We start from the raw sequence: 22,836 nt of genomic DNA, 5'->3' as shown, positions 1-22,836 counted from the left end.
GCCTGCCCGCCCTCATCCCTGTTTTTTAGTATCTCTGTATCTTTGCCTTTCATCTTTCTCTTTTCCTCAGTGAATCCCTCCCTTTCACAGGTCCTATGAGACTATTTGCTCAGTGTGCAGAGGTGTGGCTTCCTGTCCCTGAGATTAGGAAAACACACACCATTTGCATCTGGCCAAAGCCAGACATATCAAACCCTCTCTTCGTACAGCACACAACGCCAGGGTGAAGCCCCTCTTCAGTAAACCCTGAGCATGCACAGACAAGCCTTATACATTTGACCTCTGCTGTGCATCAGAGACAGAGAGGGAGACAGAGCTGTAACTCACCAGCGAGAAACAGATTCAGCTCACACTCCAGGTAATCGAACATCTCCACCGTCAACTGGAAGCTATAATTCATAAAGAACAAAGGACACTTCAAATTATAATCTGACTCGGAGGAAATCGGGTTTACAAAAAGGCTGAGCTTTTCACGTTCCATATCCAGGCAGTATGTAATGAGAAGTGGACAGGTCAAAGAAGCTACAGTATTTTCATATATTATATAAATATATATATATATATAAAAATATAAAAAAAAAAGGCATGGTCACATGTACAGCATACAAAACAGAACTCACAAGTTATTGACGTCATTTTCTCCCGCCTCTTCGAGCTGTCTGTTTGACATCTGAAGGTTGCCGGGGAAACGAGGGTTCTAGTGTAATAGAGAGGAATATGTGGAGTCGTTCTCCGGGTTTTTGAGGGTAAAGTACAAACCATTACGTAAAAGCTCACGTGCATCGCCTGCTCAAATACTACGATTGACTTGACAAAAGGCTTATTTTGCTTTCGAACAGCTGTTAATAATATTACTGGAAAAAAAAATTTTGCACCCGTCTCACTCACTTTGATGTGAAACTCCATTTTGGTGATGAGTAGTCTGAGGTAGATGCTACAAAGCTTCCCATAGCCTTCACTCAGATGGCTCTGTGCCATGAAGAGAACAGAGAGAAGACAAAAAAGATTAAGATGGATAACAGCTCGACAGGCAGCGGGTTTTGGGTCCAACTTCCTCATTCCTCTGTGTTTGGGATACGACAAAGGATGCAGTTCACAGGAAACTTTATTCCTGACTCAATACATTAACCACATCATCAGCAAATACCCGCAGCGAGGCGACTAGAAGTGCCCCTTGGCAAAAAATGATTGCTAAGCATCCTATCCTTCCTGAGCAAAGCTGGCACTCATAAGGCCCAACTGTAATAAGAGATAGCAGAGCTGAAGAAAAGAAATGAACTGAACTAGACGGAAAAAAAACTGGGATCAGTATTGGGGTTGGTGATCATGGGTCTCGGGGAGAAGAGGGTAGTGTAACACCTTAGTGGACTAAAGTGAAATGGATAATGTCATCGTTTGCTAATTAAAACTCGTTTGCTCTCAGCTGAGGATCGGAAAGTTGACACGCCTTCACGCCGCTTAGTCACTGAGCCATCAGTCACCAGCTATCAAATGACCCCCAGTAACTGTCACTGACAGGAAATACCACGGCACATGCACTGATCCAAACACCGCCAACGCCGAGGCACACTGTATTTAGCAAGAGCCAAAGGAAGAAAACTAAAAAATGAATAAAACGTATAAAAAAAAACAAAAAAAACATACATAAAAAAAAATTCTATTCAGTTTTATTTGCATAGCACTTTTAACAAATATCTCAAAGCAGCTTTAGAGAATATAGGAAATATAGAATAAAAAGATTTCAAGATTTAATATTAGACATATTTAAATTTATTCCAGACATCAGGTCTAATATGATTCAGAAAGATGATGATGCTCTTACCCACATCCTGCTCATGTCATTTAGGTCCGCCTTGTTCCGCACCGAGTCTTTAATGACCTAATAAGGCAAAAAAATAATAATAATAATAATAATAATAATAATAATAAATAAAAAGTTAGACGAATCATAAGTACGTGTCTGTAATGGCACACTTGCATTCCTCATGCGCCCGTGAGATCCACAAGGCTATTAGGTTTCCCAGTTTGAGCCCTTACTGGGGCCCTTTGGCAAAGCCTTCATGTGGACCAGAGTTTCTTTGCAATAATTGTTTAGGAGCAGTTACACAGAAGACGTGTTTGTTGTGTGAGTACACAGAGGAACATGAAGATGAAAAGAGCCTCTTAAAACTAAAATGAAAAACCCCCCAAAAAATGACCTGATTATAATTTTAACATACTAAATAGACGGATACATGGAACATCATTGGAAAAATGCAAATTTCAGTGGGATCACAGTTGAATAGGTTTTTACTGGATGGTCTAATTTCTATTTAAATATGTTCATTACATTCATGACAGTCCTTCCAGCAACGTTATTACATGTGTGTCTTAACATACAGTGAGGAATATTTTTATACATATTTTTACAGGTTTTATATCCCTGAACATTCTCAGACCAGAGGACTGAGCCTTGCTGAAGTCACAAAATAGCCTGGCAGAAGAGAGCAGGAGAGTTTAGACAGCCCTTTTGGGACAGGGCTTTTCCTGGAATCGAAAAGGCTTTAGGACAGATTTGCTCTGCATACTGGTGCAGAAATAAATAAATAAAATAAAAAAATGCACACGGAGATGACAAGCAGATCGATAATATAATCTCAACATATTCTGCGTAAGACACAAAATGACCTGGGAAATGGACGAATAAATCCCCACACCAGTACTCACGTTTGGATGGCCATCTCTTAGAAGTTTGTGGAAGACGTGGCAGAATTTCCAGCAGAGAACGGCGTTGCTGGAGATCGGCAGGCGGTTGATGGCTGCCCAGAAAGTTTGAGCGCCCTTCTCATGATGGGTGCCCAGGATACAGGGTGGAAAACAGTTAAGAACAACAAAAGTAGGACATCAGGACCTCGCTCTAACCTTACTGTGCTCTCATAAGCCCCTGCAGGACCAGATCGTAATCCTGACTAACATGAGAATGACTAAGGAAGCACTGATGAGGTGAAATTGGGTTAGTTGGTGCTCCAGGGAAAGCCCAATCAGTGGCGGTTAGAAATTATAATAACAAATGTAAACCTTTATTTATTTATCTATCTTTAATCTTATTGTTGATTTTTAATGAAAGTGTTTTATGTAATGAACAGAAGTTTACAGATTCAGTCACTGAGGCTTGTTTACATTCCAGTCTCCCAGTCGATGTTTCACCCATTCCCCAAGTACATCATCATCATCATAAATTCATTCACTTCCAGAACAAAACTCTACAGATAATTTCCTCACCCCCTTTTAATCCAAGATGTTCATGTCTTTCTTTCTTCAGTCGTAAAGAAATGATGTTTTTTGAGGAAAACATTTCAGTGGACTTCAATGGTGACCGTGAGTTTGACCTTCCAAAATGCAGTTTAAATGCAGCTTCAGAGAGCTCTAAACCTCCATCCCAGCCCAGGAAGAAGGCTCTTATCTAGACAAACCATCGGCCATTTTCTTAGAAAAATTAAAAATTGTAAAATTGTACACTACGCTCGTCTAGTGCTAGGTCTGGGATACGCGTCCGCGACACTGCGTAATACATGACGGTACGTGCTACGTAATCATGTTGAAAGCTCACATGTGACATAGGCGGAGCTAAAGACTTTGTGTCATTCCATACGCAACAACTTGCGCTCCTCCTTCTCCACACCGGGTCTGTAGCTCCGCCTACGTCACACGTGACCTTTCAAAATGATTACGAGGCATGTACCGTCACGGACCCGCATCCCAGAGCTAGTGGTTAAGAAGTATACAATTTTTAATTTTTCTAAGAGAATGACCGATGGTTTGGCTAGATAAGATCCTTCTTCCTGGGCTGGGATGGTTTTGAAGCTGCATTTAAACTGTATTGTGGAAGGTCAAACTCACAGCCACCACACTGAAGTCCACTTTATGGAGAAACATCCTGAAATGTTTTCCTCAAAAAACAATTTCTTTACGACTGAATTAAGAAGGACATGAACATCTTGGATGAGAAGGGGGCGAGGAAATTATTTGTAGCGTTTTGTTCTGGAACTGTCCAAGTTGATCTTCGCGTAACAGTTATCTCTTTATGCGTCTCGGGTTTGGATTTGCTTCGGTTCCACCGCTTGATAGAAAAGGATATTTCTGGCATGCTTTTCTTTGACGGCAACCTCCTGTGTGTTAATCGCCTTGTTGATGCTCACAGCCTGTAGAGAGAAACACACAAACAGATTAGTTTAGTTTATTTCTTGGGGGTCAGGCATTTCACGCTAATGAGCGAGCAAAATGTCAATATTTTTTGGAGCTAGCGGAGAGTTTTACTGTTAGAGCGCTGCAGAAATAACAACTTAAACCCTACTGAGTTAATAGGGCACTGATAGCAGTGTCTAAAATATAAATGAATCTCATGATCTAAACAGTGCATGACTTCTAATATTTGAACTTCCTTTAAAAGACAGTTGTACTGCTTAGTAATACAATATGTCCAAGCAAGGGAGGAGGAAGGGTGTGTGTGTGTGTGTGTGTGTGTGTGTGAGAAAGATCTGAGGCCACTAAAGAGAGACATCTACAGAGCCATCAGCCATCTGTTACCTACACATATGGTGGTATATTCTCATCACTCTCTCCTTCTGGTGCCGAACATCAGCCTTGTGTTCGTCCGTCATTTTATCTACAGAGCATACACACTTCTCTTTCACATAAGCCTTAACAAAAGCATTTGTTTCATCCCGACCGTGACCTTTACAAAAAACTTTCACTTCTGTTTCACGGTGTTATTCTTGGATATGAAACCCCACTGACAGCGCTGTCATCATCTTTACTACAGCATATACGCAGAAATAAGGAACTTGCGCAGATATATATATGTATGTGTGTGAAATCTAACCAGTTAAATGGTTCTCAGAGGCAGGAATGTTTGTAACAAGCAGCTGGTAAATGGTGAGCTGCATGTTGTGATTCCACAAATGTTTTATCAATCACCTTTCTGACTAAGCTATTTTGTTGGAACCGTAGAGCGAATCGAAAACGATAACCTCGGGAGTCGAGGATGCTGAGGATTTTCACGAAGCTAAAGAGACCATGGCTCAGAAGAAGACTCTACTCTGTTTTCCGATCCTCTGCCTCGGCTCACGCTGCCAGACTCCTCCGCTAAAGGTGACAAGGCCAGGCTTTGTCTGGGCAAAGACGGATTTGAGGGATAAGTGTCTCATTAAGTCACAGCTGGGCTCTGGGAATCAGGGAGGAAGAGGATGGGAGGGATGAAGAACAAGGGTGTTGGCTCACGCTTCTGAACAAACAGCTCCTGCATATTTAAGTTGTTGCTCTCACAGTTCCAGGCCTCGGTGATTAACTGACCTCTACGGCTTCTTTGATTCACACTGGCTGGAAAAACAGACGCTATTTATGTTCCAATCAGAGCATAACTGAAACAAATTTCACACACCCTTCAAAATTGCACGTCATCTGAGAGGGGTGGAGGACGCTCAAAACAAAACTGGCCTATGGGTGATGATTAAGTTCCTAAATCACCAGAAAAATGATGCTTTTTGCCTCTAAATGAGGAAAAAAAGATCTCTTAGGATAAAGCCACAACAGCTAAAAAGCAGTACTATGGGGACAGATGCCAAAGCCTCCTGGCGTCCATTGTTGGTATCCAGGAACCATTATCTGCCTCGTAAGCCAGGGCAGTTAAAACAGAGTCAAATTCATTTGGAAGGGTACACAGGAAGGGTGGAGGGATAATGAGCGAAATATATTTGGCACCTTCTCCATCTCTAACAACTTTGTCCCTTTAAAGCTTCATATAAATACCATATAGTTCATCCTTCCGGTGCTAATTACAGTGCAAATGATTCTAACTGCCAACCAATGATTCCAGCATGCTATGCTATGGCTGGATTATTGAAGCATTTCCCCTCCAGTCGAAGCAGCCAATTAGATGCTTAATGGCTATGATGCTGGAAGAAGCCGAAGGAAAGCATCTGTGAGCCATCTACAAACATCTGTGCTTAGAAGCAGGCCTCTAATATGAAATAGCCAACGCATGCTATGAATCAAATCAGTGGCAACGAACGCAGACGCCACGCACCCGTGGATAAGAAGCACAGCTGTCCTTGGATGACCCATATGCCTGAAAAGGACACTGCCAAAAAAATTTCCCTGAATTTGTACAGTTTTTAATACCCAAGATAACCTTGCGAGTCTTTCCGACCTAAAACAGGAAGACTAACTGATCTGGATGATAATGTTACATGTCACAGGCTCAGAACGGCAGTAATAAGCTGTCCAATTTTAATATAAGCTCTACAAATCTGAAATGAAGGAATAGCACTTGAAAGAAATAAGACTACTGACCTTCTATTAGTCCAGTGAACAAATTTAATTTCCCCACTGGCTTTGAAATAAAACAAGTGCAGAATGTCTGATTAAACTCCCAACGGTTTCGGATGAGTCCTGTCTCACGTTCCTCAATGTCTTTACTACATAACAGCTCTTTTAGCAACTAGAGAACTGAATCACTCACAGTGGCTATGTGCTTTATGATGGGGAACTGAATAACATACTGAGACTTGGATTGTATTTTAATACATTTCTATTGGAATTACGGTACATGTACACAGAACATGGCAACACGGCGAAAACTGCTATAATAAGCGGTTTAGTTCCTGATCACGAACCCATTCCAGCTAATGAGTGACGCGAGTGCACTGTATATCGCCAGATGCTCCATATCTCTCCTGCCAATGCTCTGTAAAGTGCAGTTTCCAGTTCCATGTTGTACATTCACGTTTACTGCATTTGGCAGATGCCCACATCCACATTAACTTACACTTAACACCATAGCTGGACACTCCATAACTCCCCACAGACAAGCAAGTGAAGATATCGGCCGTCCTGGGCTCTGAAACAATAACCTTATAGTCAGTAGTTTAGGAACTGCTAGATATCACTGCGAGCCAAAGGCGACAACACCAGGAAAAGGGAAAACAAAAAACTTTAATAATACACACTGGTCACAATTCACTGATCTGGTCACACTATCGATTCACGGTACCAGATTTTGGATTTTAAGTTGATTTAATTCTCATAAGAACAAAAGGCTCCTTTCTTGGTTTCTGAATCATAAACAATGCAAATGCAATGCAAAGCACACATTTTTGTCTGCATAAAACTAAACTAAAGACTCTAACATTAAAGAGGTTTAATATTGTTCACAAGATCTACATCTTAAAAATGAATAAAGACAGAATAATAAATTCTGCTGAATAACTTTGACAGGATCAACAAAGTAGTCTCTGGGACATGGAAACTTAAAATAACTAAAGCTCCAAAGTCGGTTAAAATGACCTTGGCTGTAGTAGGAAAGCTACTGAAGAGATCTTTTTAGCCATTTTAACAGAGTCCTGTGAACCTGTAAAGCCTTATGTACAGGAGGTTTGAGCGCTACCTAGAAACGTTCTGTTCTCACAGTTTGATCAGAGGGTTTCCTCTTGTGGTTAACCTTCCAAGGTCTTTCCGGTTCCTAAGGGCGTCATTTAGTCATTGTGCACTTTAAAAATGTCATTTCAGTATCATCATCCAGCCAGTGTGAGAAAAAAGAAAACAACAACAAAGTATTCAACTGTCTGATTAGTGCATCGGTGTAAATGAAAATGAATCGAGAAAATGAAAGCTGCACTGAAATGAGGAAGTGGTCGTGATCTCAAAAATATGACCATCGTTAAACTGCTGTAAACAGACGATAACCCAAGAGGGAATCTTTAACGCATTTACGTACATATTAAATCATTCAAGGAGACATTTGTGGGTCATTTTCAGGCGGCCAGCTAAATGTCCAGGGAGATAATACATTAAATTGGTCAGTGTCAGAAAAAGGTAATGGCCGAGAGCCAAATTCGGCTTTATATCTTGGCACACCCACTCTTGCCCATTTCCTGTTGGCTAAGAAATGCATGCCTCTACCCATGTTCCTTTTTCTGAGCCAAACCAAACAATCTTCTCTTCAGACACAGCTTTCATTCCAGCTCAAACACAGACCTGGTGTAGATAATGAGTAATGAGTGAGGTAGAGGTCTGAGACTTTAGCTCTTGTATATGACGTAAAATCGAAAAGAAAAAAAAAAAAAGACTAAAAATAGTCCTTGGCTTCCTGAAACTCCACTCATTTAGTACCGACAAATCTGCAGACCAGTTTTCCACTAATACAAAACTCACTACTATGAAAAGAATAACGCTCAGTCTGTCTAAACACACACACACACACTTTACTGAGCTGCAGACTAAGACTGCCAGTGAGCCATTAGCCTTTTTTTTAGTTTATTTTAGACAGTACTCTCTCCAGCTACTGCTCCACCCTGTTTGAAAAAGGTCACTTGACTGAAAGGCAGCTGCTGTGTTGCTAAGCTGCTCTGGACTCTTTAAATGGGCTTTTTACGAGTCGCATAAAAACACTGAGTCAACACTATGTTATGTTTCAGGTGCAGACACATAAGACGGTCAATCCATATAGGTTGAGTCAGATGCTCTCGGTTCATATCACTGAAAAGCATCAAGAACCCGTACGAGGCGGGACTTTCTGTGGCTTCCGTCAAACATCTGCACATATTAAACGCAGAGAAAACTAAATGTAGACGGCACTCACGGTGTGGTTTGAACAAACAGACAACAGACCTGATCTGAGGACTCGCCAGCAGACTTGCTCACAGGTTATATGGCCTTGGGGAGAAAGTCAAAAGGGACCAGAACAGGATAATGGTACCATAATGGAATAATAAACCATGTGGGTCAGTTTTACAAGCTTTTAAAGCAAAAGCCTCTCTCTACATACACAGGGGTACAGGGCTTTTTCTACTTTCTTTGAATAATTGGATGAGCTTCTAAAAACAAAAAAGCTCCCACACTTTCTTGCACACAAAGATGTATGCAAGTCTCATGTGAGGTCTATTTCACTGATTTCTATATCAACTACAAATTTATCTGATAGAACAAAACAAGTTTCCCAAAATTGGTCATGCATTTTGAATGGGGTCCAGATGTGGCAACAAATAGAAACATTCCATTGAGTCTTGTGTTGTGTGGCATGGAGGCTGAGCAGAACTGCCACCACAGATCCGGCTAATAAATATACAAGACTGACCTAATGCCTTAAAAGGCCAAGACTGACTGAGGATGACTAAAAATGATAGTTTAGTTATAGTTGTAGTTGTAGTGTAGCATTTTTGGGGAAAGGTCCGCAAAAGGCAAAACTATCGAACAACAAACAAGAGTAGACTGCTGGTGGTACAAATTGGTTCGGAAATCTTCCTTGGAGCAGGTACACTACTGAACGAATTGGAAATGGACAATGGAAATACACTATTTCTTTAGAAATGGAAATAGAGAAAAGGTGTTCACTGGTGGCACCTTTAAAACCAGAAAGATCAACTGGTCCAGAACGTCCAGCAACATGCAGCAGACAGCGATGATTTATGCCCGAAGGACAGCATCAGTGCCTCGTGGAGATGTTCATAATAGCATTATTACACGTTATTACCATGACATTACCACTCACACGTATGGACGGCAATTAATGAGAGCTGAGCCATTTTCTATGGGTTGTTTTTCCCCCCTATGAATCCACATGCCTAGATGCACAGATAATAACAATAAGCAGTGTAAATGTACATAATACTAGCCCCTTTAAACAGCCTGCACAGATTGTCTGCATTTCATTATTCGTGCTGCGTTATGCTTTTGTCCGCTAGATAACAAGTTGCTGTCATTTTTTGTTTTTGTTTTTTTTTTGCCAGAGGCAGTCTCGGTCTGCAAAATCACAGACACGTCTATTCAGACTATATTGAAATCATTAGCAGCCCAGAGTTCGTAAACACACACACACAGGTATTTTGGTTTGTAATTTTCCCAGAGGATGAGGAAGAAAAACATTGACAAGTCCAATCCAGATGAAAATAAAACCACAGAGTCGCACCTGGAAATGATGAATTGTTAGCAAAAATCCCGATGTAAGTCTAAATCCTTTCCGAGCAGAGCTCAAGTCTATCACACGGGGATCTTCCACCTGCCACTGCATGTTTTCATAGCATTGTGAAACAATGCCTGACAGGAATACCTTTAGGAGCCAGACACTATATAGGTTGTGGGCAGGTTTCAGGGAGATGCCAGGATCTGAACCGAATCAGCCCTTTGTCCCAAAATCATGACGCGACTCAACAGGGTTTACGGCTGCACTGTGAGTGGACATTCAAATCGTTCATACCTCTTAAGTAACCATTCCATCCTGGTCATGTTACACTGGATCCCAAAACTGATCATGAACCACAGACATTTGCACAATTTTGATTTTAGCTAAACCACCCCGACGTTTCTGCCTGGATGAAACAGGAGAACCTGGAGGAAAACCACAGACTCCACACAGACAGCAACCCGAGCTCAGGATCGAACCAGGGACCCTGGAGATGTGCCATTGTACTAACTTAGCCAAATCAGTGTGCATTTCAAAAAGCAGTCAGAGATCACACAGAATGAGGAACTAGTTTTAGTCTCTTCACTGAGCATCCTCACAAATCCTCACGATGATATCCCTCCACACGCTTTGAATATCGGGAGAATGGTCTCACGCACACGACCGGAGCACCTCTGCGGTTCGTTTAACGTTTTGGTGGACGCTGGACTCTTTTTAATACCATTTAACATTCTAAGCCTTTATTTATAAATGGGTTAACACTATGTTAACGTCGTATTATGTAGACTGACAAGCTGCCTAGAGCCAGACTTGTGTTTGCTCACATGGACAGTCAGAGGAAATGGTTCTACTGCAAAAGTGTCAGTGAATACAGTGTTGAAGACTCATTCGATTTGGTGTTCGTTTGTGATTATTATACGTTTCTGTGGCAAAGAAGTTCATTGCCTACAGCTTTTCAGAGTAAATTATCTCATAAAACAGCCAGCTGAGGAATTGTATTCAGTTTGTTTTTGTGTACAGGATACTGTAATATCTTTATACTGTGTAAAAGTCTGAAGAAATTCCAAAAGTTTGCTAGAAACAACTGGCAGTCATCATAAAGGAGTAGGCCACAATAACACTCGCTTGAGATTTGTTAGTGAGGGTTCATAATAACCCCAAACCCCGAGGACAAGCCCTGTTGTGTAAAGGCGTATAAAGGAAGCCAGTTAGGAAGTTTCATTAGTAGGCTGCTCAAGTCATCTGGTGACAAAAACCGGCTCGTTATTAGGGCTGCACTACAAACACCAACACACACACACACACACACACACACACATATGCTTCCCACACGTCCATATAGCATTTATAACGCCGGCCCACGTTAGCCTGCTGGCTATGTCTCTGTAAAAGACCCGTTCATGGAGGGAAGATGATCAGAAATGCCGAGCTGTCTGGCTAGCTCTCACACACACACACACACACACACACACAAGCTACAATGTAGCAACAACCCGACTGAGGTGTTAAAAACACCACACACGCGCGCGCGCACACACACAACGTCTCGCGCCAGCAGCGATGAAACTGTTGACTCCCAAAAAAAAAAAAGCAAAACAAACAATTTTAGCAAAATTGCTACAAACAATGCAACAACCCCAGAAAACAAAATTCACCCCCCAGGCACGATTCCCTGACCTCCGAGAAACACGTAGGTGGAGGACAAGCGAGGCGAGCACTTACCATTTTACTCGAGTCCATAGTTGAAAAGAGGCGTTGTGGACGCGGTCACTAATTCTGAATCTATCGGCGGAGAGAGAGAGAGAGAGAGAGCATGGGAGGGAGAGGAAACCAGAGTGGAGAAAAGAGGAGAGAATGGAGGCGGAAAGCTCCGTTAACTCAACATGTGCCCGGGTTTATCATCACCTCACTCCACATCTCCGGTGCAAAAGAAGCGTCTAGAAAACCGAGACGGAGACTACAGAACCGATCAGAGCGATATTTAACCCGGTTCAGCTTTCGAGCCCAAACAGCCTCCATGCGGGCAAAACGGCAGGGCAAAAAAAACAAAACAAGTGCTCTGATAACATACACTAAACCGTAACAGCCCTTATCTCAGCTACAATAACCTCTTTATGATCCACTTCACGCATTATCACGTGTGCACTATGTACAGCAAATGACGCTATACGCCAATAAACAACAAATTGACTCGGATATAACATTACACTAATGCCTCAATGGCTTCAACTTTTTTTTTTTGTTAACGCCTGGTGTAAGTGAACGCTGCCCTCGTGTGGCTGCTATCCGCCTTAACTGTGTTTTTTTTTGTTAAAGCTTTAACCCCCATGAGAACATGTAAAATGTGCAAACCTTAAAAGTATACCCTGTCTGAGCGTGAATAACCTGAAAGACTAGTGCTAGAGAGGTCTAAATAAACAGAAATGTACGAGTTTATAAAAAATAAATTTCTAGATGCTGTCTAAACAGCCGATGGTGAGGAAGGCAGAGAGAATGAGTGTTCATTTTAGAGCTCCTTTATCTTCAGTGACCACTTTATCCTGGTCAGGATCAGACTATTAGAGTCAGCGACTATCCTGGGAACGCTGGGCAGTGAACATGCGCTGAATGGGTGCAGCTGATCCACTAAACCCTTGGCACATACCTTCACACTTCAGGAGGAAGTCTGTGTAGACATGCCAGTCACTGACGTGTTTGAGAGGTGGGAGGAAACCAGAGAACCCAGAGGAAACCCACAAGAACATGAGAGAACAAGGACAGAACATGGACTACTAATGTTGGACTAGTGATTAGAAGGTCCAGGTCCACCAAGCTACCACTGCTGGGCTCCTGAGCAAGGCCCTTAACCCTCAACTGATCCGCTGTATAAGATAAGATTAACTGTAAGCCACTCTGGATAAGGGTGTCTGCCAAATGGCCCCTGTTCTATAAAATATAAACTCATCATTATCCTTTGATATTTTTTGCTTAGAGTAATCTTTATATTAATTTATATTAAGTTTATATTCTTATATTCATTCTATTTACTCACCTCATTTACTGCAGTTTACACCACATGGTATTAGTTTAATGTAAAAGGCATCAAAATATTTAAGATACAGCTATTGAAATTGATGATTCAAAAAAATTCGGGAAAAAATGGAAAGAATTAACGACTGCTTGTATAGAACCAGAACCAGAGAGAAAGGAAAAAGAAGCAGCTTTCACGAAACAAGGCATGCTATTCACGGGTCCGTCACTTCACTTGCTGGTACAGTGGACAGTCAGCTAAGTGTTTTTTCTCTTTCCCCCCCAGAGATGTTCTATCCATCAAAACTGAGTCAGTTTATACCACAGATCTGATGAATGCTCACACTTGATTGCTCATTCACATTTACAGCATTTGGCAAGACACCCTCATCCAGAGTGATGTACAACAGTGCTATGAACTATATATATATACTAAATGAATGAATGAATGAATGAATATATTATTATAACAGGAAAAAATAAGAGCTAGATTTATTGTTTGAGGAAGAGGTAGGTCTTTATCTGTCGTTGGAGACGGTCAGTGACTTGGCTGTACGGACATCCAGGAGAAGTTCATTCCACCACCTCAGTGCCAGAACAGAGAAGAGTCTAGTTGTAGATCTACCTTTTAACCCGAGTGGGACCAGTCTGGTCAGAAAGGATTTGGTTACCCTTCTACAACAATAGTGCAACTTCAATTTGTTACAATTTTGTGATTTTGGGGAAGGGGTTGTGGTAGCTTAGGCACTAGACCCCTGATCAGAAGGTTGTGAGTTTGATTCCCAGGTCTGCCAATCTAACCAGAAACCAAATTTTGTTTTGTTTTACTCCTTTAATAAATAAAATTCATAACAGGTCGGGAACTGAAGTGCTCTGATAGACAAAGAACACTTTTGGATGTACTTCTATAAGAAAATCCGGTCGCTTAGTGGTTAGCAATGTTGCCTCACAACATGAAGGTCCTGGGTTCGAATCCTTTCTGTGTGGAGTATGCATGTTCTCCCTGTGTCTGCGTGGGGTTACTCCAGGTACTCTGGTTTCCTCCCAAAGCCCAAAAAGAGGTACATTAGGTTGACTGGTAAATCTAAATTGCCCATAGGAGTGAGTGTGTGTAGTTATCTGTCTATATTTGGCCCTGTGATGGACTGGTGACCTGTCCAGGGTGACCTGCCTTTCGCCCAATAAGTGCTGGGATAGGCTCCAGCAGATCCCTGTGACCCTAATTAGTAATGAAGCGGATATAGACAATGGATGGATGGATGCTATAAGAACATCATCAACTTTGGTGTGAGATCACACCCCACTACCCTGTGATTAAATATTTTCCCATAACATTGCTCAGAGTAACAGTGACTCACTGTGTATACATGTATTTAGCTTATTTTTAGAATGAAATGTTTTGATGACCGTAATAAAGCAAATTTTTGGGGGTAATGGTTGATGTTAGGCTTCACAGTATCACAGAGTCAACAGAGATAGATGATAATCTACCCCAAAGCTACAGGGACGGAAGTTACTATAAAAACCAACAGCAAGATAACAAATAAGATCACACAACAAACGGACAAATGGAAACACACACATACTATTAAGTAGCCACTAAATAATTAATTCATCCTGAGTTTTAAACAGGGCTCACATCAGGGTATAGGCATGCGATAGCAGACCAGTGTGATAAAGCAAACCAAACCTGTTCCTTCACTGTCTAACCAAAAGTATGTGGACACCCAACCGATCACACATATACTTGTGTTAAACAGCCCAATCCAGATTTAATCCCCCAGTTGCTGTTATAATATCCTCTACTCTTCTGGGAAAGCTTTCAACTAGAGAGTGGTTGTTGGGATTTGTGTTCATTCAGTCATAAGGGCAGGCGCTGATGTTGAGGAGATCTGAGAGTGCAGTCAGTACTCCAGTTCCAGATCAAGTCTTCAGTGCAGGGAAAATGTACAGAACTCAAAAATATGCTATAAAAATGGCATGCAACTTTGTGTCAACAGTCTGAGGAAGGTCCACATGCAGGTACAAAGGTCAGGTCTTCCTTTGGCCGTAGAGTGTATCGGATCCTAGAGGAACGTCTTATCCATTAAACCCTCCATTATCTCATCAAACGAATAAAGATCCAGTCATTAAACACGTGGATATAAGGCACTTGCAGCGCTGTAACAAATACATTATGAGCAAATACAAAATGAGCACATAATGTCTTCTGCTACAAACGGCTACGAATATAAACAGGAATACTGGGTGCATTACTGTTTATTTTTTTTATCAAGCTTGCCAGAAAGGGTATGTGGTGGATCAAGTCAAGTGCATCAAGAGCGGGATGCCACAGGACACAGCGAACTGCTGACAAGACAAAGCAAGGTTCAAATTTATCAACATCCTTAGTAACTGCCTGGACTACAGTGGTCTAAATCAGGCCAGGTTTATAAACATCTCAACAGGTAGAAGAAGAAGAAGAAGAAGAAGAAGAAGAAGAAGAAATTAAAAGGTTTAATTAAAAGAAATCTCATGTTTAAGCCTGTTCCTCAACTTATATATATATATATATATATATAAATAAGAGATTCTTACAGCATTTCTGGGGACATAAAGGTAGAGCTCAAAAACCTCCAGTTTATTCCGCACACAAAAAATTCCAAATACAGATACATATACGGGCTTATGGAGCAGTAAACAGATACTGTCTGAGAAACCCTTCAATCTTGCCGATCCTCTGTAATTACGACTGGCTATCACCCCTGAACCGAATGAACACACAGATCCATAACTGATTCTACTACAGCGGCGCAAAAAAAAATCTCAAAAAGTAATTCCCACTGACCACTATCTGGATCTTAAAAGACACAAGATTGTACCGTAGAATCAAACATTTATTACGGGACAAAGAACGACATCAGTCCAGCATATAAGAAATGTAAATAAATATATTCAAGATGCTAAATTAATCTCAACCCGGAACATTTTTTAAAAACATTTATTTACGGAAGTAAATTTGATTCATTTGGAGCGAGGCCCCTGTCCTGCACGTTAGTGTTTTCCCTTCTCCAACATTAATTAACAAAGAAGTGTTAATTAGCTGAATAGTTGACTCAGGTGTGTGTGAACAGGGGAAACACTACTGTACAATGTGCAGGACTGGGCTTAGGAAGTCCTGTGGGATAGACAATACATTTCAGCCTGGCCACAGACACTGACATTATTCTTGCTATAAAAACACACACACACACACACACACACACACACAAACACACAGGAAAAAAGTCATGCTTGCATCTGGATATTTCGGAAAAAGGAAGTGATATCAAGACTGCGAACTCTAAACACTGGAAGAGTGACTCAAACAGATTCCAGGAATGACAACAACATTAAACTCAGCCCAGAAAATAGTGTGATTAATCCTCCAACTCCCTGCTATTTGGTACGGGGCCTAAGAGTGAGGAAAGGAAAAGACAGGACATTTATTTTGTATATTATTTTTTAAATTACTCCCATTTTGACAAAGAATTCCCTGTGTGTACTGGTGAGGGACTGACTTACACATCACATTCATAACTATCATTTTCAACTACACTTCCATATTAATTTATTTATCCACACATTTTTATTCAGGTGTGTACGACGAGGCAATTCCATTTTGTATGATTATAAATATCATGCATTCACTAGTGTTATTAACGCTACACTGACTGTATGCAAAAGTTGTCTGATTATGGGTGTGGTGATGCAATGAACACAGGTTTTCTGCATCTCATGCACAGGATCTGTTAATCCACCGCCTGTGTAGTGAGGCCACAGGTCAGGGCCTGCATGTTTTTGCTGTCTCAGGACTTTGTGTGCATTCTTTCTCTCGCTCTCTTTCTCTCTACTACAATCACTGATCTAGCACACTGAGAAAATGATTGCAGGAACACAGGAAACAGCAGCAGAATGTTCAGAATGAATAGAGAAATACCCAAAGTGGCGGAAGAATTAATGGCGGAAGAGAGTGTTTGGGGTGATAAGAATGGCTGAATAGGTGACTAGGTGTGGTGATGGGGGGCAATGACATACTCCTTCTACTGGACTTAAAATAAGAATCGGAAAGATAAAGGGGGAATAAACAGTGGAGTTTTATTCAACATGGGGCCAAGAGGTCATCCTGGCTACACTGGGCTATTCTGTGTACTGGATGATGCTAAATTAGGACAAAAAGCAACAGGAAGTGATGTACAAAGACCTTAGCCAAACTCAGTATTTCATAATTGCTGCATTTTATTCTTAGAAAACTTTCCTTGTGTTAGATCAGCTTTTATTTTGTTCAACAATGGGTCAGAAATTTTACTTTGGTACTGGTAGCATTGCCTTTAAATGGGTGTAAGCCTTTCACAATAAGTTGCAGAAATTTTAGCGAGAAGACCGGTGTAACTGAGTCAAGCTTGCAGGCCTCCTTACTTGCACATGATTTTGAGGTGAGGGCGTTGCGATAGCCACTCCTATACCTTAATTTTTTGGTCCTAAAGTCCACTTTGGAGGTATGCTTCGGGTCATTTTTCATTTGGAAGAGCCATTTGTGACCAAGCCAAGGCTAAACATCTTGGCTGATGCCTTGAGATGTGCTTGAGTATATCCACAACATTATGCTGCCACCCCCAGGCCTCATGCTTGCACTGGTGTTCTTTAGCTTTCCTCAAACAGTTCAATTTCATCAGACCAGAGGACATTTCTCCAAAAAGTCCGATGTGCTCATACAAACTGTAGTGTCTTTTTATGGCGGTTTTGGAGCAGTGGGTTCGCCCTTGCTGAACAATCTTTCAGTTTATGTCTATATAGAACTTTTTCACAAGGTCCTTTGCTGTGCTTCTGGGATTGATGTGTACTTTTCATATCAAACTATGTTCATCTTTAAAGAAACAGAATGTGTCTCCATCCTGTGTCTCCATCCTGAGCTGTATGATCGCTGGGTGGTCCCATGGTGTTTATACTTATGTACTTGTTTTGCTTGTACTGATAAGCATAGTACCTTCAGGTATTTGGAAATTGTTCTCGATGATAAACTAGAATTGTGGGAATTTTTTAAGCTGAATTCTTTTAAATTTTCCCAGAATGTCAAGCACTGAGTGAGAAGGACGACTTGAAAATACATCCAAACCTCTGGAAGTGTGATTTGCCAAAACTATAGATCACTGTGGAGTGGTTAAAAAAATGTTTGAATGACTAAATGTGTGTAAAGTTCTGACTTTAACTGTATGTACATCCTTACATAAAACACAAGAAAAGGAAGTAAGCCAAAATGTGCAGAAATGTGGAGTCATGGTCCTCAATGCACATGATGCAGCCGAAGGGTTTTCCGTGCGGTCCACATCACCTTCACAGAGAAACAGAGGTTTCTGTAATACGATTAAGACCGAGTCTAGAGAACAAGTCCCACTGAACAGAAAGGGTCTAAGAACTCCTGGAGCAAGGAGCTTGATTGGATGGGGGAAAAAATGGGAAGAACTGAGGGAATGAAGCCTTTATTATCGCCACACACACACACCTTACAGCACAATGGAAATCTTCTCATCGCATATCCCAGCTGAGGAAGCTGGGGTCAGAGCACAGAGGGAGATATAACACAGTACCCCTGGAGCAGAGAGGGGTTAAGAGCCTTGCTCAATTGCCCAGCTGTGGCAGCTTGGTAGTGCTGGAACCCTGATCCTCCGATCAGCAACTCAGAGCCTTGAACCACCACTGCCCCCTTTTTTAATCAGCATTTTGTCTATCTGTGAAACCAGAACAACCTTACTCTGTGTGCTTACAACCTTATGGCCCTATAGTAAGAAAAAAAGCTCTAGAGGTCAAGGACTTTTAACAGGGACAGGACAGGAATGTGGGAACATGGCCTCTGAGGATAAGCTAAAATAATAAGGCCACTTTGAGATATAAATGCACTCAAGCATCAAAATAGAACGGCCTAAATTAGCCTGGCAGCCATTTACAGGAGACTTCTCGCCCGCCTGCATTTTAATAGTTTAGGCTACTAGTTACATTCTGCTAGGAGAAGGGCGGCACCACACAATTCGATCGATTTGCAAACCATTTCACTTCGGAACCACAACAGTTAAATATAGCCATATTGCCTCCTTGAAGAATTCATGAGCCGAGAGGTCGGGCTGGCCGGGTGCCATGTTTCTAGACGAAAGCCACAAAACAGAGCTCATGCCTGGAAGTCTTCCGTCCAAGCCCAACCGTAAGCAGATGCTAGGTTTCCAAGACCCACAAGGCCTAGTATCCTCATGTCATTACAGAGCTCTCTGGCAACAGCTTCTCATTTGTGTAAAATCACACCGCAGGGTCTCAGTCGTGTCCACAGACAAACAGAGAAGGAAGGAGAGATCATTACTGACAGTGGGCCGCATTTATCCTGTAAATTTGGGAAAAACATTGTATAGTACTCCTATTTGTGATTGAGAAGACTAACTCAGGTAGACCTCAACGTGATCGATCATATTTTTATTTGGGTTTGATCAAATTATATCTGGACTATACTGTCGAGTTTAAATGGCTTATTGACAGCAGATGTAGAGCAGTGTTTTATATACTGCACCGGGTTTAACATTGAGAGCTAGTCATTTTATAACATTGGTATTAATTAAAGAATGTAAAAAAATGAAGAAACACAAACCTTTGAATTAAAACAAAAAACCCTGATCAGTCATAACGAAAGAAATGCGGCTGTACAAACAGAGGATGAGCCAGTCTGTCTGCGCATTTTACTAAAAGATTGATAAATGGCTTGGTGTTTTCTCGTGACAGCACTTTGACTGAAGCAGAATCGATGGAATGCTGACTTGTAAATATGCTATAAGCATACATTTTTAAAAGAGAAAAAATAACATGCTCTGTGGTGTTTTAAATGATTTTAATCACTAATTACGTACTGAACCTTTCCGAAGGACGTTCACATAGCATGACTAAGCACAAGTCCAAGTTGTCGCACGACGGCCAGACTCATCTGTGAGATTGTACTGGATGGTGTAGAGCATGCACACAACTCAGAGTGACCCAGTGACCCCAACTCAACTGTACGTGCATCACATGAGGCCAGCGGCACTAATCCATGCCACTGTCCTACTTATACCCTGCCAGAGTGAGTATCTGTAAATGTGTCTGTATGTTCAAGTTGGTGCATCAAAAACACACACACACACAAGGTCTCACAAATTTAGGAAATGTTCACATCAATCATCAGAATGGGAAAAACTGATCTCAGTGATCAGATGGGCCGGTCTGAGTATTTCAGAAACTGCTGATCTCCCGGGGTTTCACACAACAGTCTCTAAAGTTTACACAGAATGGTGCGAAAAACAAAAAACATCCAGCGTGCAAAGGCTCTGCAGGCTGAAACACCATGTTGGTGAAAAGGCTGCACTAAGCTGACAGGAGGGCTATAGTAACTCAAACACTCTTCACAGCACATAAAACTTTGAAGTGGATGAGCTACAACAGCAGAAGACCACATCAGGGGCGACTCCTGTCAGCCAAGAACAGGAATCTGAGACCATCATGGACAGGGACTTACCCAAATGTGACTGGAAAAACCCCAGGTGACATTTTCTAATATTCATTGAGCCTGTGTCCATGATTGTCTCAGGTTCCTGAAACCTGATGTACTCACCATAGATGATTGTTTTTTTTTTTTTTTTGATTGATACCATTCTGTGTGAACTCTAGAAAGATTTTGTTAAAATCCCGAGAGATTCTAAAAAAAACCCAAACCAGCCCATTTGTAACTAACATCCTTGCAACGGATAAAGTCACTGAGATCACATTTTTCCCCATTATGATGTTTGCTGCAAACATTTATCTCTTGACCTGTATCTGCAGTATATGATTAGCTGATTAGATAACTGGTCAGGTCTTCTTAATTAAGTGATAGATAGATAGATAGATAGATAGATAGATAGATAGATAGATAGATAGATAGATAGATAGATAGATAGATAGATAGATAGAGAGAGAGAGAGAGAGAGAGATAGAGAGATAGATTCGATCGATCGATCTATATATACACCCATTATAAACACATGCCGTAAATTGGTATGCAGAAATATAGAAGTAAAAAGAAAAGAAGAAGAAAGCATTCTGCGGCAGTGTTTAAATCCTACTCCAAGCCCACCAGCACAGCTATGTAATGCAGCATGCTTTATGAAAAGTGTGACCTACTTTCCAGCTGTCTCTGGCTGGGGAGGGGGGAGTGGAGGACCCTCTGAGCGGCAGAAAGCACAATGAGAAAGCATTTTTTTTTTTTTTTTTTGGACCCCGCACTCTGGAATGCACTATGAGGTTTAGTTATCGTGATATGATAGCCACAATTCCCTAACAAGTAACACCCTTCACATATTTCGGGAAGATAAGGATTCTGCTTTCTGCCAAAAATAAGACACTGCTCCGTGATTATGTGCCTCAGATCTTCGCCATTGCTTTCTTGCCAGTGTGTGGGACTTACCACTGAGCCAGTTTGATTTTCCTGCTGGCTGTGATTGAGTCTACAGCAGGTATGACCAAATCTGGCTCCAATGAGGCCCAAAGAGACCAGAACGGCTTGTCCCGGATTAGTTTATGGATCGAATAACGTGCGCTTGAGCCGGAAAATCACCAGTCTACTCAAACCCTTGGTCACACCTAAGACTGACTCAAGTATTTCTACATCATCAGCAGCAAACGTGGCTCAGATATTAGATCATTGACTTGCATTATATGCTATAAAACCCTACCTAGCTGCTGATTTTGATAAGCTGCCTGGCCTACATGTTTAAAGGCCAATGTGTCTGATTGCACAAGTGCTGAGACAATTAAGAAACTAATTGCATCGATGAAGAGTCAGTACAAGACCATACAATAACTGTATAGACAAAGGTATAACACACAGTTGTGTTTTATCAGCCAAATTAGGACTGAGTCAGAGTAGGAAAAAAATAGGTCAATGACCAAAGATCCCCACCTTCAGCAGTCAATACTTCCTAAGTCCCAAGTCTGGACGGTTCTAATCACCCCACTGATTTTAGGTCTAACGTTATATTCCAACCTTCCTACTCATTTTAGTCTGTAAAAAGACTGTTATTAAAGTGGGATAAAGTGCAATTATGGAGTTATATGTTGATGTTAGTGGTGGACTTAGACAATGCCTGGAAACGGGCAACACTTATCTCAGCGGCTGTGATTTCTGAGGCTGGGCATGCAAGTAAACAATGTTGCAGAACAATTTCCTGTAAATGCATGGATCAGGACGCGCTTCCTGTCCTGGGCTTCTTGCAGAACAATGAATGCTGTCTTATCCCAATCAAGTACATGGGGTGGGTGTGTGTGTGTGTGTGTCCACGTAATGTTACCTGGCTGCGCTCGAAGTTTTCTCTCTCCACTTCCAGGCTGTTTGCTCCACCAGCCCGGCGGCTCAGCACTTTGGGAAGCGGGTTCGGGACTTGCTGCATGGAGCTCTTCATCCGGTCCATTTCCAACAAAGATTACTCAACCCAAACTAGCACTAGGTTACTAGGAATTAACACAAACACGACCCAAACACGCTGAGCGCAACGTTATCCATCCACGTTATCACGAACGCGCATTATTTGGCCGTCTCCGGTGAAAGTGTGAGCTAAATAAACAGGCACTAAAGTCAGAGTAAACACACGGAGAAGGAACGAGCGGATTCAACGCCAACGGGTGAGCAAATGAAGCAGCAGCAAGGGGTCCTCTAACGGCGCTCTACGATTGGATGAATGTTTGTTCGCCCCGCCCTTTGATGATCAGTTCTTGCATGTGATTGGTCGTCGTGTTCGAGTATTGGAATTAAAATATATAAGCCCTATAAAAAGTCTAAAGATCGAATGGAAACGAGAATAGAAGTGTATAATTCGTTTGTCTGG

General features: G+C 41.6%; 1 protein-coding gene across 4 annotated transcripts in view; it reads right to left on the bottom strand.

The window, feature by feature from the left end:
- hip1 (huntingtin interacting protein 1) overlaps window positions 1-22,625 on the bottom strand; it is a 39,930-nt gene extending 17,305 nt beyond the window's left edge. For 2 of the 4 annotated variants that reach the window (XM_058413767.1, XM_058413768.1), the window contains exons 1-7: window positions 22,303-22,625; window positions 4,118-4,181; window positions 2,707-2,849; window positions 1,823-1,879; window positions 889-969; window positions 621-697; window positions 328-389 (exon numbers count right to left, since the gene is read on the bottom strand). In XM_058413767.1, coding sequence (XP_058269750.1) covers window positions 328-389; window positions 621-697; window positions 889-969; window positions 1,823-1,879; window positions 2,707-2,849; window positions 4,118-4,181; window positions 22,303-22,422 — 604 coding nt within the window. In that variant the 5' untranslated portion in view covers window positions 22,423-22,625. Of the gene's footprint in view, window positions 1-327; window positions 390-620; window positions 698-888; window positions 970-1,822; window positions 1,880-2,706; window positions 2,850-4,117; window positions 4,182-9,943; window positions 10,061-11,659; window positions 12,129-22,302 lie in introns of those variants that run through there. The other 2 variants (XM_058413771.1, XM_058413770.1) reach the window with 2 other exon arrangements.
- Between the last annotated feature and the right edge of the window lie 211 nt (window positions 22,626-22,836).

Source organism: Hemibagrus wyckioides, linkage group LG17, assembly GCF_019097595.1.
Source record: "Hemibagrus wyckioides isolate EC202008001 linkage group LG17, SWU_Hwy_1.0, whole genome shotgun sequence".
Classification (NCBI taxonomy): domain Eukaryota; kingdom Metazoa; phylum Chordata; class Actinopteri; order Siluriformes; family Bagridae; genus Hemibagrus; species Hemibagrus wyckioides.
This window is presented reverse-complemented; position numbering and strand designations above follow the sequence as displayed.